This window comes from Nerophis lumbriciformis, linkage group LG05 (assembly GCF_033978685.3).
Source record: "Nerophis lumbriciformis linkage group LG05, RoL_Nlum_v2.1, whole genome shotgun sequence".
Taxonomy (NCBI): domain Eukaryota; kingdom Metazoa; phylum Chordata; class Actinopteri; order Syngnathiformes; family Syngnathidae; genus Nerophis; species Nerophis lumbriciformis.
The window spans coordinates 43271933-43297832 of record NC_084552.2 but is presented as its reverse complement, the minus strand read 5'-3'; the positions used below and the strand labels follow the sequence as shown (position 1 = coordinate 43297832).

Here is a 25900-nt window from a genome sequence, read left to right as displayed (position 1 = left end):
ACCAAATCTTAGGCCAAAGGTCAATAAGGCAATTTTGGTACATTTTTATCAACGAAACAAGACTGCTGAAACCAGATGGTGTGATTCAGAAAGCAGGAAACACTCCCTTTTCCTGAGTAGGCATGGTATACATAAAAAGTATGAAAAAGCGACTGTTTCAAAATCACAACATTTTTCCTTAATACCATCCGTACAGTATAAGCTAAAGTTAGAAACCTTTCAGGTCGCGTGTGGCTGCAACAGTAATATCAGAATCCCTCCCGCTGCACACAGCTCTGCTGGCTGATGACAGATGGAGACTAATCCCCTGAACTTTTCCCTCCAATTAAAAACTGCTAAATCGGCTGTTTGATAATGTTTCACCTGCCGTAAAAATGCAGACTTCCATGGTGGTGGAAGAATGTTGCCCCAATGTGCCAAAAACCTGCTTGCGGACATAGCAGCAAGAGAAAGGCAACACATTGAACATGATAGTGTATTTACAGAAGCACCAACCAGCGCCATATGCTATGCAGAGTTTCGTCTACATGCAATTGTTTGTGGCACACCACATCAAAATAATTGCCACCACACCTTAAAAATAAGTTTGTTTTTTACATGAAAACATATTTACCTAATAATTTGTATGGATGTACATAATGTAAACAGTTTATTATTTACGCACTATTGGCCATAATAAGTTTGGAAAAAGTGGAGGCGTTCAAGTACCTCGGAGTCTTGTTCACGAGTGAGGGAAGAGTGGATCGTGAGATCGACAGGCGGATCGGTGCGGCATCTTCAGTAATGCGGACGCTGTATCGATCCGTTGTGGTGAAGGAGCTGAGCCGGAAGGCAAAGCTCTCAATTTACCGGTCGATCTACGTTCCCATCCTCACCTATGGTCATGAGCTTTGGGTTATGACCGAAAGGACAAGATCACGGGTACAAGCGGCCGAAATGAGTTTCCTCCGCCGGGTGGCGGGGCTCTGCCTTAGAGATAAGGTGAGAAGCTCTGTCATCCGGGGGGAGCTCAAAGTAAAGCCGCTGCTCCTCCACATCGAGAGGAGCCAGATGAGGTGGTTCGGGCATCTGGTCAGGATGCCACCTGATCGCCTCCCTCGGGAGGTGTTTAGAGCACGTCCGACCGGTAGGAGGCCACGGGGAAGACCCAGGACACGTTGGGAAGACTATGTCTCTCGGCTGGCCTGGGAACGCCTCGGGATCCCCCGGGAGGAGCTGGACGAAGTGGCTGGGGAGAGGGAAGTCTGGGCTTCCCTGCTTAGGCTGCTGCGCTGCCCCCGCGACCCGACCTCGGATAAGCGGAAGAAGATGGATGGATGGATGGATGGAAGTTTGGAAAAACATCTCAAATAAAAAAATGTTCCTCTATGTCAGGGCTATTCAACTACATAATGAAGAGGGCCGCAGTTTCAAGAGTCCAAGGGCTCGGGGGCCGGACATTAACATGTGGATGTTTCGTCAGAAAGTGCCTCCGCAGGTTATATTCTTTTGAGACTTAGTTGACTTTATTACAAAGTAAACACATTAGCTTTCACCCTGCGTTGTCGATAAATTCATTATTCTGCCGTCACTCCTCATTTCCAGCATGCACAGCTAGTTAACAGTATGAAGAAACAGAAGCTCCAGGATTTTTATTGGAGATTTAAGTTCCTTCTTTTGAATTATTTTCCTCTGTCAGTTTTATTTCTATATTTTCTTTTTTCATTTAAGATTACAAAAGTATAGCGTCCATTGTGTATTTAACATAATAGTAAATAATGTCTATTGTGTATTTTACATGAATAAAATAGGTTTAGTGTTCATACATTCACACAACTATATATGCTTATGCATAAAGAAATTAAACAACATCTACAGTACATCAAATATTGCACACAATGTACCGGTATGTGACTTGTCCCAATTAAACCTAAAGGTGTCGCGTATAGCCCTCTACTGGTCATATTTAGCGCTACATGTATTAAATGAGCTCTGATCGCCCAGAGTTATTACTCTTAATCAAAAAACAACACGACCACAAATACAAAATACATCACAAAGTCAGCAATTTCAATACAAATCAAACAAAATATTTTCATGCAGAGTATCTACTTACAAAGATTTGACCAAGTTTCGTGTTGAACCTTACACGTAGAGATTTCTACCATTGTTGCTTCTTGTCTAGAACACTGTGTCCGTCAGGAAGCAATGACTTGAGCACTTACTCGGGGCCTAACATTCATACTTTGTTGTCCATCCATCCACCCATCCATCCATTTTCTACCGCTTGTCCCTTTTGGGGTCGCGGGGGGTGCTGGAGTCTATCTCAGCTGTATTCGGGCGGAAGGCGGGGTACACCCTGGACAAGTCGCCACTTCATCGCAGGGCCAACACAGATAGACAACATTCACACTCACATTCACACACTAGGGCACTGGGGCCAATTTAGATTCAGATTTTCGCAATCTATTTTGATTATTTTTCAGGGTTGAATAAGTAGTCTTTTTCTACTCACCCTACTGCTGCTTTGTTGTGCCTCACTACTGCCCCCTGTAGGGTGGCGGCAATACTGCATACATGAGCAACCCTAGTTTAAATGGCTTCATTAAGCCTATTTGGGTGATGATTGGTGGGCCAGAAATGGCCGCCAGTTGAATAGGCCTGCTTTATGCCAACCGGCAACCTTCAGCATACAAAGAGCCATTTGAGTCCATTTCCAACGAAATAAAACCCATCCAGAGCAATAAACTCTGTTTGATACCTAAAATGACGATAATACCACTTATAGAAAGCCCGTTTCCATATGAGTTGGGAAATTGTGTTAGATGTAAATATAAACGGAATACAATGATTTGCAAATCCTTTTCAACCCATATTCAATTGAATGCACTACAAAGACAAGATATTTGATGTTCAAACTCATAAACTTTATTTTTTTTTGCAAATAATAATTAACTTAGAATTTCATGGCTGCAACACGTGCCAAAGTAGTTGGGAAAGGGCATGTTCACCACTGTGTTACTTTCCTTTTAACAACACTCAATAAACGTTTGGGAACTGAGGAGGCACATTTTTTAAGCTTCTCAGGTGGAATTATTTCCCATTCTTGCTTGATGTACAGCTTAAGTTGTTCAACATTCCGGGGTCTCCGTTGTGGTATTTTAGGCTTCATAATGCGCCACACATTTTCAATGGGAGACAGGTCTGGACTACAGGCAGGCCAGTCTAGTACCCGCACTCTTTTACTATGAAACCACGTTGATGTAACACGTGGCTTGGCATTGTCTTGCTGAAACAGGGGCGTCCATGGTAACGTTGCTTGGATGGCAACATATGTTGCTCCAAAACCTGTATGTACCTTTCAGCATTAATGGCACCTTCACAGATGTGTAAGTTACCCATGCCTTGGGCACTAATACACCCCCATACCATCAGAGATGCAGGCTTTTCAACTTTGCGCCTATAACAATCCGGATGGTTCTTTTCCTCTTTGGTCCGGAGGACACGACGTCCACAGTTTCCAAAAACAATTTGAAATGTGGACTCGTCAGACCACAGAACACTGTTCCACTTTGTATCAGTCTATCTTAGATGAGCTCAGGCCCAGCGAAGCCGACAGCGTTTCTGGGTGTTGTTGATGAACGGTTTTTGCCTTGCATAGGAGGGTTTTAACTTGCACTTACAGATGTAGTGACCAACTGTAGTTACTGACAGTGGGTTTCTGAAGTGTTCCTGAGCCCATGTGGTGATATATTTTACACACTGATGTCGCTTGTTGATGCAGTACAGCCTGAGGGATCGAAGGTCACGGGCTTAGCTGCTTACGTGCAGTGATTTCTCCAGATTCTCTGAACCCTTTGATGATATTACGATGGTGAAATCCCTAATTCCTTGCAATAGCTGGTTGAGAAAGGTTTTTCTTAAACTGTTCAACAATTTGCTCACGCATTTGTTGACAAAGTGGTGACCCTCGCCCCATCCTTGTTTGTGAATGACTGAGCATTTCATGGAATCTACTTTTATACCCAATCATGGCACCCACCTGTTCACCTGTGGGATGTTCCAAATAAGTGTTTGATGAGCATTCCTCAACTTTATCAGTATTTATTGCCACCTTTCCCAACTTCTTTGTCATGTGTTGCTGGCATCAAATTCTAAAGTTAATGATTATTTGCAAAAAAAAAAATGTTTATCAGTTTGAATATCAAATATGTTGTCTTTGTAGCATATTCAACTGAATATGGGCTGAAAATGATTTGCAAATCATTGTATTCCGTTTATATTTACATCTAACACAATTTCCCAACTCATATGGAAACAGGGTTTGTACTTTCATTCCACTAATGCTATAGCATTTATGAAATCAAACACTAAACAAAAAACGACTCACCAAGTATTTTACCTCTGAGCAGCTTTCTGCAGCAGTTCCGAAACTGTTCTTTTTCGGCAATCACCAGCTGGGTATTTTCCCGCTGCTGCGTTTGTTGTGGAAATGTCTTTCAACAGTGGATTTTTTTGTTGTTTGCTATTTTCTCCCCACTTATTAAGCACACAGCTGAATCAACTTTGTCAAAAGTGAAGGCAAATTAGTCTGTCCCTGAAGCAATAACTGTTCCTTATGCATCAGGAATTTTACTACCCTTATTTTTCTGGCATTACTACTGACAATAATGTCACATTTTAAGCCATTCGCCTTCACACCTCCGTTTGGACATCTGTGTGTGGGTTGTGTATGTTCTTCCATGCGTGTGGAGATTTCTACGCGTACTATGGCTTCCTCCAAGATTGTAAAAATATGCATGTTAGGTTAAATGGACTGCGATGAGGTGGCGACTTGTCCAGGGTGTACGCCGCCTTCCGCCCGATTGTAGCTGAGATAGGCTCCAGCGCCCCCCGCGACCCCAAAAGGGAATAAGCGGTAGAAAATGGATGGATGGATGGATGGGTTAAATGGAGACCAACTTGTCCATAGATATGAATGTGAGTATGAATGACTGTTTGTCAACATTGGCCCTGCTATTTTTCTTTAGACTGCTAATAAGCTAGTCCAGCATTAAGCATTAGCATTAAGTTGGCGGCATTAGTAGAGCCAACCTTTATCCTGTATAATGCTTTTTTTAGTCAAACTGTATTGTTGATTTAACGTGATTCCAAGTATTTGTGTCATGTTCTGTGGTCATGTTTTGTTATGTTCTGTTGGGTTTTGAACTCCATAGTTCCTGTTTTTTGGTGCACTCGTTTGTTTTGGTTGTCATGGTGGCATATGATTTTCACCTGCTGCTGGTGTTCGGACTCACGCACCTGTCACTAATAATGTCATTATTATTTAAGCCGGTAGTTTCCAGGTAGTCGACCTGGCGACATTACTCTGTTCGTGCTCTGTTTATGCCATAGCTCTTGATATCATAATTCATGCTGTTCTGCTCACGTCACAGTAAGTGTAGTTTTGTTTCATGTTCATAGTTGCTGTCTTAGTGTTAGTTTTGTTTCCATACGCTAAGTTTGTGTCTCCGCCTTGTGCGCACCTTTTGTTTGTTCTTTTTATGGTCAAGATTAAACATGTTCCAACATTCCTCGCAGCGAGCTGCGAAATCCTTGCAGTAAGCTGCACCAAAGTCCATGTCCTGACAGAATGTCGCCAGCAAATCGTTTTCCCGCAAGCGACTTGGAGACGTGGGAGGTTCTGCGCGCCATGGAGGCCGAAACGCTTCGCCATTCCCCCGGGGAGCGTCGGGATCTAATGTGGGGTCTTGGCGGCAAGCTAGTGCCGATCGGCTACGTGTGGCCCGGAGAGGTTGCCGCGCCGAAGCTGGGCCGGAAGCGTCGGCGAAGACGAAGGCAGTCCGGAAAGGCTTCTCTGAGCAGACAGGACGAGTCGTTCCCGCAAGCTCCTCGCCCTCCGGGCGTAAACAGGCTGCTGCCAGCCCCGCTGCTCCAGCATGACGTCACGCCGCTGCCGGAGAATGATGTCACAGACCAAGATTTTTTTTTTCTGAACTCTTTTTTTTGTCAGCCGCTCCTAACAAAGGACTCCATTTCCATGATTGAACAGTATCAGAACATGTTTTTGGAGATCAGATCCTGGCAATCCAAGTCACCCAAATTTCAGGCTCCGCCCCCCAAGACTCAAGCCCCGCCCACATCACAACATTTTTCTTTTTCCGCCCACACAACCCCAGGTGGGGGATAAAGAAAGACAGTTTGGACAGTTCAAAGGGGAGGATTCTACCCCCCCTCCTGGCCTCCTTCCACCTACCCCTAAAGACGATTCCAGACCGCAGGGAGCGCGTCTGGTATCCGCTCCTTGAGGGGGGGCTAGGGGGGGGCGACCTCCGGCCCGGCCACCACCACCGGTTTTTCGTCATGTCAAGCCGCAGGCCCCAGCTAGGCCACCTCCGCCAAAACCAAGGCTAGCACCTGCTCAAAGGCCAGCACCTGCTTCAAGGCTAGCAACCCTACCTGCTCCAAGGCTAGCACCTGCACCACGCCAAGCTCCAGTACCTGCACCACGCAAAGCTCCAGTACCTGCACCACGCCAAGCTCCAGTACCTGCACCACGCCAAGCTCCAGTACCTGCAGCTTCACGACACCAAGTGCCGCCAGTCGCAGCTTCACGACGCCAAGTGCCGCCAGTCGCAGCTTCACGACGCCAAGTGCCGCCAGTCGCAGCCAGTCGCAGCTTCACGACGCCAAGTGCCGCCAGTCGCAGCTTCACGACGGCAAGTGCCGCCAGTCGCAGCTTCACAACGCCAAGTGCCGCCAGTCGCAGCTCCACGACGCCAAGTGCCGCCAGTCGCAGCTCCACGACGCCAAGTGCCGCCAGTCGCAGTTCCACGACGCCAAGTGCTACGCCAAGACCCAAGCCATAACCCAAGCCAAGCTTCGCCGCCTGCCGCACCACGCCAAGCTTCGCCGCCTGCCGCATCCACGCCTGCCACGACGACGACACGCGCAGCTTCCACGCCTGCCATGACGAGGACGCACACAGCTTTTACGCCTGCCACGACGACGACGCGCCCACCTCCTCGTCGGCCATGGATGTGGCCATTCCCTGGTCGTCCGCCACGCCAAGTGCGTCCACCTCCTCGTCGGCCACGGATGTGGCCGTTCCCGGGTCGCCCACCTCGTCAGGTGCAGCGGCGTTCTACGTGTCACCGCCACCTGACTCTCCCTCGGTGGATTCGGGGACACTTGGTCTGGCGACCCACCGCCATGTCCCTTTCCCGCCCTCCCATGACTCTTGATCCTGCTTTGTTTTTTGTTTTTGGACATCTGGGATCTGTCCTTGAGGGGGGATACTGCCATGTTTGGGGACGGCGTGGCGCAGTGGAAGAGTGGCCGTGCGCAACCCGAGGGTCCCTGGTTCAATCCCCACCTAATACCAACCTCGTCATGTCCGTTGTGTCCTGAGCAAGACACTTCACCCTTGCTCCTGATGGCTGCTGGTTAGCGCCTTGCATGGCAGCTCCCGCCATCAGTGTGTGAATGTGTGTGTGAATGGGTAAATGTGGAAGTAGTGTCAAAGCGCTTTGAGTACCTTGAAGGTAGAAAAGCGCTATACAAGTACAACCCATTTATCATTTATGTTCTGTGGTCATATTTTGTTTGGTTATGTTCTGTTGGGTTTTGAACTCCATAGTTCCTGTTTTTTGGTGCACTCGTTTGTTTTGGTTGCCATGGTGGCATACGATTTTCACCTGCTGCTGGTGTTCGGACTCACGCACCTGTCACTAATCATGTCATTATTATTTAAGCCGGTAGTTGCCAGGTAGTCGACCTGGCGACATTACTCTGTTCGTGCTCTGTTTATGCCATAGCTCTTGATATCATAGTTCATGCTGTTCTGCTCACGTCACAGTAAGTGTAGTTTTGTTTCATGTTCATAGTTTCTGTCTTAGTGATAGTTTTGTTTCAATACGCTAAGTTTGTGTCTCCGCCTTGTGCGCACCTTTTGTTTGTTCTTTTCATGGTCAAGATTAAACATGTTTCCAACTTCTTCCGAAGTCTGCTATAGTCCGTTTGCACCACGGGAAAACATTCCTCGCAGCGAGCTGCGAAATCCTTGCAGTAAGCTGCACCAAAGTCCATGTCCTGACAATTTGCACTTCATGTTGTATATTGGTGTACATTCCTTGGTGCCCTGTGCTTAGTTGTACATTAACTTTATGGTGGAAAATATCAAACCACATCTCTAATTCAAAGGACTGTTTACATATTATGCAAACTAAATTCCAACATTCAGGTAGGGCAGAGTATAGAGTAGTAGGTAGCCTGTGTTACCTTTTACAATAAGCAACAATTGAAAAATAGAGAAAAACAATGTATAATATAAGAACAATATACATGTTAATACTAATAACTAACACATTTGTTTTTAAATATACATACAACTTTTGTGTAGCCTTTTTAAAGAAAATATACATAATTGCCAATTAAAATGATCATGACATCATACATATGATGATTTCATTGACCACGCCCCCTCCAAGCCTTTAGCCACGCCCTCACTGCCACATTTATACTATAGAGGCAACTTAGGGGAAACCCTGCTATATTCAAGGTAAAGGTAAAGCTGTCTTGACATGAACAACCTACCCTTTGCATCTGGCATTAGTGACCCAAATACTAACTTGAAACTGAGGAAGATATAGCATGCCAAAATGGCTAACACCAGCTGGCTAATATGACGCTAAGAATAGACACACTGGCATATTGTTGTTTTACCTTAACACCAAAATACATTTACAATTGTGGCAGCAACTTAATCAAGAGTAATCAAATAAGCACTTCAACAACTCCAAAACACTCTTGTTGACAAGTTGCAAGCAAGTCTACAAAATATGTTGAGATTCAGTTTTAAGACCATGCCTAAATGTATTTGTTTTCAAAATCTTACTAGGAGGTGTCTTTATCAATTGTTTATTTTGGAATTTTCTTAAGCCACTTCGTAATTTCATTGATTTCCTTTTTGTGGTTTTTTTTTGTTTTTGTTTTTTTACAAAGAAAATATTTGTGTTATTGTCAGTAGAGTTCCAGGTTTAGAAACAGACTGAATCTGAAATTAACAGCATATTCCTGAGAATTACTTCAAATTATCACAAGTGAAGAAACTAAAAGGATAAAGCCAAGTATACGACAGTAAAGTCCCAACACTACAATAATAAAAACACAGGTTGACATGAATAACGCAATTGTGCAAAAACAATAAATTAATAATAATAATTTGTACAATTTTGAGAAACAAGCTGAATTGCTGGCGGAAGGTAGAGAGGAATTACAGGAAAAAAAGTCAGAATGTATCTACAATGTCATAATGTGATAATTTGTTAGTTTTCCCTTAAAATGACCTTTCTCAAAAAGGTTTTAATTTATTTAGGTCAAATTTGCTAATTATTTTTCTCTTCACTTGATTCTGAATTTATTCTCAAACTATTTTAACGTTATTCTCAAAAAACAGCTTTATTCTCCAAATATTTTGAATCTACAGTATTTGCAGAATTGCAATCCTTTATTCTTGTTGAGTGCTGACTTCATTCTACAAATTTAATTTCCATCAGCGTAATTATAAGACTTACTAAAGCAACATCATTCTCGTACAGTTATGACTTTGTAGTTATAAAATTACTACTTTATTCTGCGAACATTTCGAATATTGCTACGTATTTGCGAAACTTTATTTTAATCAAGTGAGCAAAATACACAACAAGTCAAGTACAAACAAGTCATAACAAACCTGAAATATCACCATAATGAACCTGTAATAATTTGAACGTAAGGCTGTAACTATACAACAATAAATATTGTTTTAATAGCTACCAGTTTCTTCAGATGATTCTTTTCTGCCTTGTCTTTGACTGGCTCAAGTGGGGATGCCTCGTTCCATTCAGTATCCTTAGGGGAAAAGAAGTCATACAGTATTTTTAAGATAACCATTAAAACTTAGCTTGCTGGCAAGAAGAAAACGTACGCTCTCTTTGGTCTTGTCTTGAACAAAAGGCGTTGGAGTCGTACGAATGTTAAAGAATGTCCTGAATCTGTTTGATTCTCCAATGTCTTCCTCGTGTAGAAATGTGTAAAAATAATTGTACAATTCAAGCTGATCCAACGGAAGACGGTTAGTGTTGAATCGCAAGTCTGTAGAAGGAGAAAAATTAAATTTAAGAAAAAATATAATTTCTATGAAAGCTAATGTCATTTTTCTGTCAATTACAAATACAATTTTACAGAATTTAGTTTGTAAAAAATCACATTGGTTATTGTGATGAAGACAAGATTTTCATGAATTCAAAACATATGTGACCTAAGTTAGAGAGAATGACAAATTAGCTTTTAAAATATAACAAATATTAAAAGGGCACACTACGATTTTTTTGTGGTCTACATAACATGTAACTGTGGTGTTTTGGTCAAAATGTTACATATATTTTGCTTTACAAACTCATCTTCAAGCCGCTTTGTGAGGGTTTCTAAAAACTAAACGTTTTGAAAGGGCGTCTTATTAGAGCTCCACGCGTAGCCCCCTCCAGCTGGCTTTAAATACATCTCCACCCAGTCAGCCATGTCGTAGTTTTAGCCATACACTTCAGTAACGAAAAATATAAGTTAGAACTATACAATACTTTTTATTAGAATTAGAAATGGCAAGAGAAAATTATGTTAGCATCCAACCGTACATTTACGAGCCACTTTTGTCCGCAAGCAGAGGAAAGCGAAGACGTTTTGCTGTCTTCATTGAGATTGAGTTCTGATGTTAATTTTTGATGATTGGTTTTCAAATGTCTATTTTTACACAATTTGATGTGCTCATTATTGTATTGTGCCTCATGGATGGCTTTTCATCTATGGCATGGCAACATCAGGCCTGGAATTTGCCAACTAAAATAGGGGAGAATTTTTTATAAGAACAGACTTCTTACCTTCTTGGTGTCTTCTTTTTCCTGCAAAGAAAAGGTGACTTTAATAGATGAATGTCATAAAAACTCTCTAGTACTGTTTTTAACTGGTTCCGCTCTTATGTTTTTATGAAAGTATGGATACATGTTTTTCAGGAACCCATGAAATAAGATGTGGGGTTCCTCAAGCTCAATTTTAGGTCACACTAATTTTTATCTTTACATGTTGCCTCTTGGGGACATCACTAGCAAACGTATTTTGTTACTGTCAATAGTGCTGTATGTACATGTTTTTTTCTGATGTAAAGCATTTTGTATTGCAACTTGCCCATGCATGAAAAGTGCTATATAAATAAAGGTTGATTGATTAAGGCCATGTCCACACGAACACGGATAGTTAACGCATACTTTTCTCTGCATTTAGGCCTCTTGTCCACACGCAAACGCATACTTTTGTCCTTAAAAACGCAGACTTGCCAACGCTGGCCAAAGTGTAGAGTTCCAAAACTCTCCGCTTAGAGTATGCGTGTACACGGCACAAACCGGAACTTGTACTCCTCTGATAGTCGTTTCCAAAGCTCAACAACTCTGCCTTGCTGCCTTTAAACACATTATAAGAAGACTTACTGTATGTCTGAACAAAAATATGCTGCTATTTTCACTCTACATTGACTAAAAAGGCTCATCGAAATGGGCTTTGCGACACCTCCACCAGCACCAATGACAGTCAGCTGTTTTGGATACGATCGCTGTCAAACCTCCACCTGATGGAACAACTTTGACAAGCAAGACTTTTTGCTCTGTGTCATAAGAAAGATGCAACATTACATAGTTTTTAGTCATTATTTAACAACAGATCATTAAGTTAACTTACATGCGTTGGTTCCTTTTGTGTAGATGGAGCTGGGCGCGACCGTGCACACGCGTAAAAAGCGACCAAGCAGCTAAAAAGAACATGATGTAGCATCCTCCTTCCTAGTGTGTACTGATATTAAAGACAATATGCACTTCATTGCACATGTAATGTATCACCATTTCGATGATTAAATATTTTTTTATTTTTTTGCAGCAGCACACTCACGTATGTGCGCTTTAGGCACTTAAACATGCAAATGCTTCCTTGACTCTTAGTGAGTGCTGATTTTAGAAATAATGTACACTTTACTGCACGTGCAGTAAAGTTCCATGAGAGTTGGTGGGTTTCAGCGGCACAGGTATGCATGTGCACATTAAACACTAAAAAAAAAAGATTCATAATGTTCCCAGGGCTCTGTGTAAATGCAGGCTTGTTTTTAAAGATAATGTACATGTCATTGTGCGTCTTGCATATCAAAATAACAGTGACGTGCAGTCACTATGATGATGGCAGGTGAGGCCCCGCCTCACCTGCCATCATGGAAAGAAAAAAAATGTAAAAAGAAAAAAAAATAATTAAATTGTTATATGTATCCAGTGATTATACTATAAAGTTATTTTCCATTTAACTTCACCAGTTTTAGATTATTTTTATTCAAAATCGCTGAATTTTCACATTTGCCGTTCAAATACTGAGAAGAGACGGTGCGGTGAACAGCAGCCAGTTGAGGCACATCACTCAGTGCCTCAACATGGATTGTGGACTCGGCTAACTGCTGGCCTGCTGTGCAGTGAGACTGTATTGCTATATTAATTATATTATACATTGCCATAGTTTACTTAGCTGAGGTATATAATGTACAGTGTATTTTGTCAACAACTGTATGTGTGAAACGTATTTCTTGTGCTGAGCGATCATAAAACGGCTGCAAAAGACGCACTGGCTGAGGCTCCAGTAATCCCGCCTCCTGCACCCCCGCCGTAGAATTGTTATATCAACTAAAGCCCACACTTAAACTTTCCACGTGCAAGATTGAATCTATTTAAAAAAGTTATTTCATAAGAAGCCAAAAAGTGCAAAAACAATAATGTTCGTGTTGGAGGAGTTGTGAATGACTGCAGGGCCACAACATTGGGTACACCTGCAGACTGCAGGTGTATCTAATTCACAACTCCTCCAACACGAACATTATTGTTTTTGCACTTTTTGGCTTCTTATTAAATAACTTTTGTAACCTATTTTCATGGGCTTTCCTCTTTGTGATGTTAAGTTCCTGTTATGCGCTGTTATACAGTATATGCCTTGAGCTCTTATTTTGAAGGCGCTAAGAGCGGAAGTGATGACACGGAGTGGAGCGGAAGTTTTTGAAAGAAGGTAAATAAAGTGGTCCTTGTGTAAACTGGAGCCTACGTGTTTGTTATTTTGTAGTTTCATACAGTATAGGCGACATTTATAAACCCTCGGTTACACTTTTTTAAATAGATTCAATCTTGCACGTGGAAAGTTTAAGTGAGGGCTTTAGTTGCAGCGCATGGACTTAATTTATAAGTAAAGGTAAGACCATAATAAAGTTTTTTTTATTAAATGTGCTTTTTTGTGTGCTACAGTTTGTATGTGTAAAGTTAAAGTTAAGTTAAAGTACCAATGATTGTCACACACACACTAGGTGTAATGAAATGTGTCTCTGTATTTGACCCATCCCCTTGTTCACCCCCTGGGAGGTGAGGGGAGCAGTGGGCAGCAGCGGCGCCGCGCCCGGGAATAATTTTTCGTCATTTAACCCCCAATTCCAACCCTTGATGCTGAGTGCCAAGCAGGGAAGAATGCTGGTATGAGCTTTTAAACATAACCCGTTAACTGCTGCCAATCAAATGGTGAATAAGATACTCTTTAGGGTTCATATGTTTGTAAATCTGACTGTGATGAAGTCAGTGCCTCACCAACCATCAACCTCACCGCACGTCACTGCAAAATAAACATTATAATAACAGAGGTATAATATCGCCACCAAGTCAGCTGTTGCTGCTTTTTCCAGGCTTATGATTCGACAAAATGTGCATGACAGCAGGTGTATGCGTTTGCGTGTAGACATGAAACTACACTTGTGTGGATGGAGATCGTTTTAACCTTGGATATGTGTTTTTGTAAACTGTCCATGTTCGTTAGGACACGGCCTATAATGATTAAGAAAATGTGTTTGAAAGACACTAAGTAAGTTTGGTAAGACTTCTAATTTCGGTAAAGCTACTATTGTAAACCCCAATATACCTGCAGTGTATATAATATTTAAAGTAATGATCCTTTAAAAATCGTTCTGCCTAAAACAATGAATTATTAGTCATGCGAGATGAATCACAATGCCCTACGTGATTTATTTTTAATCAGAATCACCCTAAACTAAGGATTGGCAAAATATATTCACGACATATACACAAAATGTACCGGTACTTAAGTTACTTATGGTGATAAGTTGCATACATACGGCTAATTAATTGATTAACGTCGACCCCGACTTAAACAAGTTGAAAAACTTATTCGGGTGTTACCATTGAGTGGTCAATTGTACGGAATATGTACTGTACTGTGCAATCTACTAATAAAAGTCTCAATCATTCAATCAATCAAAATACTTGTAATGCTAGTTAGGCTAATACATGTAATGCTAGCTAGGCTAATACCAGCAATGAGTCTGTATAGTGCATACCCCTCGAAAAGTAGATAGTTGCGTCCCTGGCAATTCAGCTTCGTTAGCTCAATAAAGTAACAAGTCAATTACCAATAGAAAGGTTGAACTTACGAGGGGGTTGTCGGTTGAATCTGGGGAAGAAAATGACAACTTCATTAACCTGAGCTAAAAGTTAACTACAATACCGGCTTATTAGTGTTTGCCACACATTTAGAATATGTTTTCTTACCCATTCCGACACCAAGTAAGTTTTGGTCGGAATCCTTAAAATGCTAATACGTTTAAAAAATACAACGGAATGTTACTAGTAGTGGTGTCAATAGCGCTGTAAACTCATCAAAAAGTCACCGACAATACTCTTGTGCTTATTTTGAGGTTGCAGTTTTGGACTTCCGGGGAGAAACAGGACTTCCGGTGTCCGACAGGAAGTACTGTACTGTAGTTTATTGCATGATGCACACCACCTGGAATTGTTTTTCGCATGATATTCGGCTTTGTGGAAATATTATTTTTATAAGAAGAAAAAATTTATAATTAGACCTATATTTTTTAATGTACATTTTACAAATACGTTTTGGTGGAATACTAAAATACATTTTAAGCTGGTTCGTTGCAATGCATAAATTAAATTAGATTAAATAAATAAATAACCATGCTAAAGATTTTGCCCCGTGATTGTGACCGATAATTTAGGATGTATTGATTCTTTTTTTAATATATGTATTTTACAAGACTTAATAGATTATTCAGAGGCAGAGCCATATATATTTAAAAAAAATAAAAATAAAAACAACATATTAGCTTTGCGCTCCATAACATATGGTAACCATAACTGCTTTATTTCTGTACATATTTTTTTTCAAGAATTTATAATAGATAATATGTTCCACACATAAAAATGACATTTAATTTCTTCATTAAAAAACACAAATTTAAATATGTATATTCACATTAGCGCTAGGTCACATTTATTTAAACCAGTCAGTGTGCCTGTGAAGTTAAAATTGTGTTCAGTTAAATGCAGTTGAAGTAACAAAATTGCAGTAACTCATTGGTCCCGTTGTAAAATTATCTTTGGCCTTTCTTCAAGGGAAAAAAAACGGCGTCCTCAATCTATCGCCCTCCCATAGCGTACAGAGAAGGCGATAAGTCTGTGGTAGACGGCGCTGAGGAGGACGATGGCGGCTGCGACCATGATGCAGATGAGGGCAAAGGCCCAGCGTGGTCCGAGGAGGGTGTAGACGTGCGAGACAAACACGGGGCCCAAAGTCCGCGCTCCGCTGCCAGATGCAGTCAGCCAGCCCATGTACACGCCCTGAAAGACAAGAACCCATAAGAAAAACATCAGCGTTCAAAATAAAGGAGGGAAAGTCAGACTCTGATATGACCTTCTTCCAGTCTAATTAGAACTAAATTAACTTGAATGGGTGAGAAATATGAGTGACATGTGAAGAGGTCAAGGTCAGTCATTTCAAACCACTGTGCCATAGCATCTTTGTGTGTTGTGAGAGATCATCAGGTGTGCCGCACCTATTTGGTCCAAAATTATTTTTTTCACTACAAAAAAATATTTTCATTGTCTATTTATGCAAGTGATGATTATAGTGACATGCAAAACAAGTATATGTTACTCTATTCATAGCTGAAGGAACATAATGATGAATTTTGTCTTTTCTGACATAAAAATGTTGAATACGCGTTAAACCATGCCATGCGAGACCACACACAAGCACAGACGCAAAGTCTCATGACTCGCCAGTGAAAAGTTCAGCAAAGTAACAAATATTAGGTGGAAAAAAATATGATAACAAAGCCAGATGTCACACTGTGGGAATATTTTAGCTTCAAATCGGATGGGCAATATGAGCCCATCAACACAAAGAACAAGCGAGAATGCCATGATCACATGATGGCAACAGACAACGTCCGACCTAGTTTTTTCAACTGGGGAAAAATGCACTTTTAGATGTTAAATACTTATTTAAGTAAAAATTTTGCGTCCATTTAGTTATTATTTGTTTAGGATTACAAAGGTATTTACCTACCAAATACAGTATAATGGTAAACAATTCTACGGTAATGAGAAATTAGAGTTTGTATCCTTTTAAATGGTTACTTGCATTATTATTATATATTATGATTACATTACATTATAATCACTGTACAGTTTTTATCGATTATTTCTTCAGTTTCAGAGCATGATGTAGACAAAAGCTATGAGTCAGTCTGCAGATAGCCAAATATTTCAAAAGTAAATTATTGTATATTGTTCAAATGTGTGGCACCTTGAGACAAGAATATGTTGATTAACAGTCTAAAAATAACATGTCGCCCTTCACTTGTTATTTTTGCAGTTTTATCCATTTATATGTATTAAATATAAAAATCGCAAATCGAATCGCAATTTTGAAGAGAAATATTGCACTCGACATCCATTGCTTTCGGTCTCCCCTAGAGGGGGGGTGGGGGGGGGGGTTACCCACATATGATTTGTAATTGCCGCCTACGCACCCTGGAGGGCTAATAGTTGAATAGTTTATGGCAATATTGAATCCTACTGCAAAGAACACTAACTACAATACTATAAACAATGACAGCACAACAAACACATTAGGCAACACAGAGGGAAAATGCCTATAAGAAAGCAGAAGTGTCTCTGACCATGTTCTGGGGAAAACAACAATGTCAAAATATATCATTTTATATTTTGAATTGTTCTAAAGGGGAACATTGCTTTTTTTTTTTAATTTTGCCAATCGTTCACAATCCTTATGAGAGACAAGAAAAGTTATTTTTTTCTCGCATTCTAGCTTGTAATAATCTGCTCATTCTCGGTGGCTGCTAGCAGTGCAGCTAATGGGAGCTATCTATTAGCTATCCAACCTCTAAATCACTTTAAAAATGCATCAAAACCCGGCAACAATACTGTTGCTACATAGTTATGTAAGAGCAAACACTGCAGACTTTTTCTCGCAGCGGCGGCATGCTACACCGTTAGCCGTAAGCTAGCTACGGTAAGAAGTATGTTATAGCTTATGCGTCAGCAGCTGAATGGCACAACACAATGGAATAAGACACCGTACTGACTGAAAAACATGAACAATCATATTACAGTATCTGTCAAGTATTAGCCCACATTTCATATTTTGTTTGTACACAACTAACTCGACAGCATATGTACTGTAGTTGTATTAACAAGCATGATCATGATCATATTGTAGTGACTCACTTGATGGACAGTTGTGAGTTTGGTGCAGCTGGCCGGTGATGCTTCCAATTGATTTTGGTTAAGCACGCCATTTATGTCGGCACAGCTTGGCTCCAAGTTCCACATTTACACCGTCCAGTCACGCCGACCTCACTCTCTCGGCTTCCGTCTGCTCCAACGTTTCACCCTCTCTTTGTGTTCGCTACTATGAGCAGCACTTCATCCTCCGTATATTCAGCTTCCAAAATATAAGGTTGTGAATCTTCATTAGTCCGAAAATAGTTGTCTTCTTTGTCAGTTACCAAGTCTGCCATGATTAGGACACACACGTTTGTTACCTTAAAAAGGAACACCCAATTGTTCCCGGAAGTCAGAAGTGCGCTGCTATGGAAACGGAAATAAATGCACTAATGAAAAATGTTCTGGTATTGCTTAAAAATTACCAAAATATGGTAAATACTACACATATTACATAATGTTATGAATGTGTCTGTTACTACATTATATATATACTTGCAGTGTGTATACAAAACGTTGCCGGAGGGTTTTGAACTTGCAGTTAGACGGCTTTGAAGGCTGAATTCCATTAGCCCCATCTTGCGAGCATAATTTATCATCTTTAAAATCTTAAAAAAAAAAAGGCGTGTCTTCTTGTCGCTCATAATGATTGTGAACGATAGGCAAAATTCCCCCCAAAAAATTCAATATCTTAAGGTCACAAAAGCCACAAAAGTAAAATTAGTTAACAAATTTAGTAACAAAAGCCACAAAAGTAAAATTAGTTAACACATTTAGTAACATGGTTAAAACTTGACTCTGAAGTTATTTGTCCAGCCTTGATTTAAACTGAGTTTAAGATGTCTTCTTTAGAAGAACGATAAAAAAAACCCACAGTGATTATAAGTCAGTGTGTTTTTTACCTGTGGTTTGGGTCCAAGGATTTTGGAATAGAGCGTGTAGGACATTACATTGCAAGCCGGGTAGCCCACTCCGATAAGGAAGTCTGAGGAGATGTACTGAGCCAGGTAGATGACGGGCGTGTACTGGCACCACGTTTGCTCGTACGGACAGCCAGTCGGCTCCAAAGTACCGTTGGACGATGTTTGACTGATCAACGAGTTGTTTTTCAGGTCTGGAGGCGATGAAAACATAATGTAAGCATTGAAAGTTTAGTATTAGAGAGAAATAAGACATATCTAATAAATTATATCCACAATATTTCTGTCATATAATTATTGATAAACATGATAGTAGATAAATAAAATGTAGGTCAATATTGCATGTGTGTGTGTTCGTAATTATATATAAATATTTACATATATACATATACACACACACACATATATATATATATATATATATATATATATATATATATATATATATATATATATATATATATATATATATGTATGTGTGGGAAAAAAAATCACAAGACTACTTCATCTCTGAAGATGAAGTAGTCTTGTGATTTTTTTTTTCCCACACATACATATATTGCGCTCTACTACGGTATCGAGCACTATTTTTTGGATAACCTTATTAAGACATATATATATATATATATATATATATATATATATATATTTACATACATACACACACATATATATACATATACACACACACACATATATATATATACATACATATGTATATATATACACACATTATGTATATATACAGTATATACACGGTACAGGCCAAAAGTTTGGACACACCTTCTCATTCAATGTTTTCTTTATTTTCATGAATATTTACATTGTAGATTGTCACAGAAAGTATCAAAACTATGAATGAACACATGTGGAGTTATGTACTAAACAAAAAAATTTGAAATAACTGTAAACATGTTTTATATTTTAGTTTCTTCAAAATAGCCACCCTTTGCTCTGATTACTGCTTTGTACACTGTTGGCATTCTCTCGATGAGGTTCAAAAGGTAGTCACCTGAAATAGTTTTCACTTCACAGGTGTGCTTGAAGCTCATCGATGATGAATGAGTATGATTCTCTTTATATATATGTATAAGAGCATTGCTGGGATGTTACTGACGTCACGTCCGGCTCACGCCCTACCCAATGATTACACATGGTGGTCAAGCTAGTTCTGTTTTCAATGGGTACTAGGCGCCATTTAGCCTTTCTTGAAGAAAAAAATGCCCTATGTTTGTTTTTTTTTCGGCTATACGAATCGTTCAAATCGCGAAAAGGATAAACGTTTTTTCAGAGTTCCTCGAGAAGTAATTTAAAAAGAAGAGTGCAAGATTTTACGTAATGACAAGAAAAGCAGCACACACTCCTTCCCAAGTCGAAGAATGCATGAGTTTGCACTGATTACTTTGTTAAATGTTTGTTTGATAAACCTTTAACATTTGTTATTTCCCATTTAAAAATTATCTTGATATTATTTGTGTTTCTTAAACACATGTTTGCTGAGAGTGTTTCAAAAAGCACCAACTCGGCAAGTTTAAAGAAAAGAAAGCAAATCTCTGCAAAACCTAAAAGGGTTAAGCTTTTACCAAAGACAGCAATCATAAATGAAGCTTTTAACACATACACAATGTTGACATCTGTAGTTATATTTAGATTAAGACGGGGAAAAACACTCTACTCGTAAACGGCGCGTGCAACAGCAACAAAAATCAGTGGATGCGAAGTTAAATTATGAAATGCAACCTTACCTGAGCAAAAATAATGCATATTTATCTGGGAGAGTCTTGATACCAATTTCCTTAAGCCAGCCACACAAGTAGAAGTTGTAGACCTCCATGCTTTTCCATGTTTATGTCATGTAGAATGATGTCTGCAGCACAATAGTTTGATATGTCTGGGAACACGGCCAACGTAATCCTTGATATCACTCGACAAATCTTTTTTTGATAATGTATGGGGATCAATTCCATTGCATAGTTTGATTTTTGGCTTGTATCTGCTTTTTGCAGGAAGATTTAAGCCTCTTTTGTACTCAGATAGTTTGCGCGCTGCTTGGCGTAAAACAGCCATTTTAGCTTTGTTGACCACCACTGGTTTTCACTTCCGGGAAGAAGTTACGTGTCGTAATACAAGCAATAGAGATGGGAGTGTTTTTCTCTTTCCTTTACCTATTATTGTATTTGTTTGTTTGTTATTTTTATTATTTTGTTATATGACATTCACTGTAATTATTTTTTTTTAAAAAGGTGCAATGTTAAGGGACAAGATATTATAACATTTTATGAAACCATAGCAAAAACATAATTAAAAAATAGAAAGTTTAACTTTTTCCTTACAGTATTGAAAAAAAAATCAATACCTGCCCATTGGATTTTCGGGTAATAGTTCCCCCATGGAAGCAGTACAAAGAAGCCGCAGAATATGATGGCCAAGCCTGCAAGCAAGACAGGACGATCCCCAACCCTAAAAATTAAGCATGCATCATGGGTACAAAAACAGCCAAGGTTAAAAATAATGTGACTTAAAATTGAGCCATGAGTAACACCAATATTTTTCTAGCTTTGATCTTTGACCAACAAAAAGGAAATAAAACAGCACAGCCATACGGTCTTATATAGCAGAGGTTATTCACCTTTTTCACCTCAGGGCCAACTCTAATATTAATACTGAACGAATAATCTTACCATTGATTTTTATCGTATTCAATAATTATATCTAACCTACTTACAGTTGAACATATTTATACCTTGTCAAATGATATGAAATATAAAATATACATCGAGAGCACGCTGCTAGACAGCCTGCTGGTCACTGGCGTAGTGCATCATCAAATACGCCTGCAAAATTATATTTTTACAAAACAAAATCATGTTTTATTTTAAATTTATGAGCTGGAGTATGTTTTAAACTATATTTATACGTATTATTATGCGTTTTGTCAAAAAAACTAAGATCCTAACGACCACAGTGCATGCTTCTTGGTAGCAAACATGGCGTCTTTTTTTAGTTGGCCATACTGTATTTACACACAATTCTGCTACAAATGGTGGAAGTGTATTACAATAGAGTACCGCTGTGACCCACCAGCTGAGAAATGTTTTGACAGTCCTCTAAGGGGCACTCGCGGCCCAACGATGGTTAAGAAACACTGGTATAAAGAATTTTTGACTCGCAGTCAGTCTTTCAAAACAGCAGATCGTTCTTGTGATGTAGAGGATCTTTGAATAGCATTCAGAGTCTTGGTACCTTTGAGAGGCCACTTTGACCACCAGGAAGACCAGGATGGACTCAAACCCGATGCAGCAGATGATGATGCCGTTGTAGAATACGGCCTCCTTCCTCGTCCAAGCAAACATGTCCATGGACAGAGGGGTGGCGATCCTGGGAGGAAAAAGTAGTAGAAAACAATAAAAAAAAAATAACGCAAATACGAGTAAGTGATTGCAATTGGTTACTACGTACGTCTCGAAAACGGCAAAAATAAACATGACGATGAAGAAGAGGATGTTAGAGGTTACAGCGGCGACTCGGTCGATGTTTTCCTCAGAGTCCTCTGTGATGCTAACTTGATCTGCAAGAAGTGATAAACCCTCAGATCTAATATTCAAATACAATGATAAAAGTCTTTACCTTCGGATACGTAGTTGACGGCTTGGATGTGTTGCCCGTCATCGTTGACGCGGTGTTCCCTGCAGAAAACATTTTATTTAAATAAATACAGATTCTTGTCGCCACTCAAAGACGTCACCTGAGCACCAGCACGACCAACAGGATGTTAATGACGCCAAAGATGGTGGCTAGTAGAGCAGGTGCCGTGTACATATTGAGCTTCAAGTCAATGACGGCCAAGGTGTAGCCAAGCTCGCCGATGAACGTCAAGCCAGCCTGCAGAGCTGCAGGAACACATAAAAGTAGGACAAGCTAACTAATCGGATAATCAGATTGGATCATTCTCTGAAAAGTAAGCATCATGGCTGCAGCATCTTTTTAACCATTGTTTGGGGCCCTTCAGCTTGTTCCCTCAGGCCATCTTGGCAGAAGTTAAAACAAAAAAAACGTATTTACCTGGTCCAAGGATGAAACCCAAGGCTTGACATGCGCTCATGTTGGCCATAGCGTTTGTCCTCTCCTTCAGGGATGTTGCTCCAGCAACATAGGACCTCACAACAGCCACATTACCTGCCATAATGTTGACTCATGTTAGCATACGTAGGCTGGGTACCACAATATCTATGACCTAGAAGTACTCGGTACCCGCTCCAAATCCCACAAAGGCTCTGGACATGAGTATGTGGTACTTGTTGTGTGTCCTGGGCAGGTATGCATAGGCATAGTAGATATTAGCGGACAGGTTGATTAAAATGGAGCACACCAGCGGTTCTCTGCGCGGCCTGTGATTTGACCAAAGACCAAATAGGGGCGACGCCACCATCTGGCCTAGGCTGTAGGCAGCTACAACCCATCCCAGGAAGGTGGCATTAGCGCTGTCATCGATCTTGAAGACAAAAAAAACACTTTTAGATCCTAATAAGGGACTTCCAATAGTGATATTGCTAAAATAAAATAACAAATACCAACTTTTTGCAGGTATGGCCACAGTGATGTTATAACAATAGTGAAACCTAGAAAAATGAAACATGTAAAACATTTTTTAAGAAGGGCGGTATACTTATTACAGTATGGAGTGGATATTTTTCCATTTCTGCCGATGACACTTTTTTTTTTGACTGATTTATGGAAATGGGAAATGGGTTATACTTGTATGGCGCTTTTCTACCTTCAAAGTACGCAAAGCGCTTCGACCCTATTTCCACATTCCCCCATTCACACACACATTCACACACTGATGGCGGCGAACCAGGAACCCTCAGGTTGCTGGCACGGCCGCTCTACCAATCAAGCCACGCCGTACGATTTGTAATGCCACCTAACTGTCAATGAAGAAATGTTGAACACGTTTATATTCACTGTGTAATGCACTCACTGGACAGTCAGTCAATAGTAGTGAAATAGTCAATGGATCAAAGACAGAAGTGGAAAATATCATTTTAGGGTTACATTTAATTGAAAACAACCTTGCGTAAACATTACTTTCAAAAGTAGGGTGATTATGTGCAATCAAATAAATGAGGAAATCAAAGCAAACATCACACAATTAAAAAACAAATACAAACAAAAAATGTGTTTGATACACACAATGACAAATATATCTCAAGAGGGTAATTAATTTTTTTAATTAGTTAAATGAGTAGGTTTATTGTTGTGATCATGTCAAGGTGTACTTGTGTTTTATCATGTATCCTGTAACAACATATTTAGTATTGTTATATAGCACTAGCAAGATCATTTTTAATAGTTTGTTCAAAATGAAAAACAAACAAACAAAAAAACCTTAATAATCTTAATAACTAAACAACACGCAAATTGAAATGCAGCAAAATATACTACAAAACATTGTATGAATATAAATAGTCCAGAAATGACAAATATTTTAATGAAGGGTACACCTGCTGGACAATTGATTAGACACCTGCTTCATCAAATAACATTAAATATTTTAACATATAATTAAATCTAAATTCAAAATGTATTCATAAAATCAAACATTTAATATTCATTATTGTTGTTCAAAATTAGGGGTGTGAATCTTTGGGCACCTAAACATTCGATTCGAATCCTGGGGTGACGATTCGACTCGAATCGATTCTCAATTCAAACCGATTATCGCTATGTATTATTTGGTATTATTTAGAGACTTTTTCAAAACAGGTTACATGTTAGAAACACTTCCTCTGCTTGCATGGGGATGGCCTTAACATGTCTTAAAAATCCTAAATGTCCCAAAAAAATTATTTTATATATATATATATATATATATATATATATATATATATATATATATATATATAATTTTAGGTCAGGAAAAAACACAGAGGCTATATCATCCCTACAAGCCTGTTTCGCAGGTTTCCCTGCTCGTTAGGGGATTTTATATAACACATATATATATATATATATATATATATATATATATATATATATATAGATATATATAAAATGTTTCATTTTTCTAGGTTTGACTATTGTTTGTCTGTTTCGCAGGTTTAGAAACCTGCGAAACAGGCTTGTAGGGATGATATAGCCTGACCTAATGTGTCTTCCTCTCTACCCCCGTATTGAGTGCTGTATAACGGACTCATATATATATATATATATTTATTTATTATTTATTTTTTTGTTTGTTTTTGTTTTTTTGAGTCGGGATGAATAAGAATGACAATTCGGATATAAATAGTTTTCTTTTGGAACTCCGTTAGAAATAGATATAACTGAAATATAAATAGACCAACTTAAAAAAATATAAATTAAACACATTTCGCTGCCAGAGATAGTTTCTACTGTAGTTCCTTTAACTTTTTAAGCTGCAGCTGTTCCTAGAACTTTTCGATTAATCTGGACCAAATTGCATGTTCTGATACATCTAAAGCTCACCCACGCTGCTGAGGAACATAGTGAAGTACATGACTCTGATGGATCTCCATCGGCTTTTGTAATTGTCATCTTGGAAGTCATTGCTGCGCACAGGAGAAAAACCACTGTAAAACGTAAGCAGTAAGAGCTAATGTCCAGTCATCATTTTATAAAGCACTCACCTCCTTGGGTCGTCTCTGAGTAATGGCGTTGTCTCGTCTTCATCTACAAACTGAGACATTCTTATTTTTTTAAAATCGATCCTAAAATGAAGCAAAATTCGAGGGTTTGTATCCTAGTTGTCATCGAGCAGTGTCTATCGGAAAGCTATAGGAAGCTAGCTAGTCTAGCTTTAGCCAGTACAACTAACATTATACGCGTCGCGTCTGCTAAGAGCAAACATCCCACGCATGTTATTTTGACTCATTTACGATGAAAATATTTTTTTTTCTCAATAAAAAATGCGCCACTAAATGAGAGTAAAGGTGGACTATGAGACCATAACTTGATAACAAGCACGCATGACAACTTTCTCTTCAAGCTATTGCTAAATCTCATTTCCGCCAAGACTTCTAAACTAAATAGGACTTCATTTTGAAAAACAAATATCGTTCGTGTTTCTGCAAGTCTGCTTGGTATATTAAGTATTAGAGTGTTCAAAAATAAATCACATATTCCCGAATCCAGTTTCGTTAAAAGTTTTTGACTGTAGCAGGCATACTATAAATTTATTTTGAAAGTACTTCCGCTCATTTTTGCATTTCACCTTGATAGTTTCATGAGTAAAAGTGGCTAATCTAAATAATTGATTTAGTATAAGTACAACAATGATACCATACAAGCAGCTCCCGTTAGACTGCCAACTAAGCCACT

The 25900-nt window shown here is 39.5% G+C and overlaps 2 protein-coding genes across 9 annotated transcripts in view; both read right to left on the bottom strand.

The window, feature by feature from the left end:
- Positions 1-14814, bottom strand: part of LOC133605873 (uncharacterized) — a 34730-nt gene extending 19916 nt beyond the window's left edge. For 2 of the 8 annotated variants that reach the window (XM_072913232.1, XM_061959204.1), the window contains exons 1-3: positions 14525-14814; positions 10896-10916; positions 9796-9870 (exon numbers count right to left, since the gene is read on the bottom strand). In XM_072913232.1, coding sequence (XP_072769333.1) covers positions 9796-9870; positions 10896-10916; positions 14525-14569 — 141 coding nt within the window. In that variant the 5' untranslated portion in view covers positions 14570-14814. Of the gene's footprint in view, positions 1-9795; positions 9871-9946; positions 10114-10895; positions 10917-14503 lie in introns of all 8 variants that reach the window. The other 6 variants (XM_061959212.1, XM_061959206.1, XM_061959208.1 and 3 more) reach the window with 6 other exon arrangements.
- Positions 14815-15354: 540 nt separating this feature from the next.
- Positions 15355-25710, bottom strand: mfsd8 (major facilitator superfamily domain containing 8). The gene is made up of 12 exons (XM_061958867.1): positions 25210-25710; positions 25049-25131; positions 23135-23178; positions 22811-23051; positions 22622-22735; positions 22305-22449; positions 22187-22245; positions 22019-22127; positions 21803-21937; positions 20916-21019; positions 18542-18753; positions 15355-15728 (listed from the first exon to the last, which is right to left on the bottom strand). Exons 1-12 carry the CDS (start codon positions 25266-25268, stop codon positions 15522-15524), a joined length of 1512 nt encoding a protein of 503 aa, XP_061814851.1. The 5' UTR covers positions 25269-25710; the 3' UTR covers positions 15355-15521.
- Positions 25711-25900: the final 190 nt, after the last annotated feature.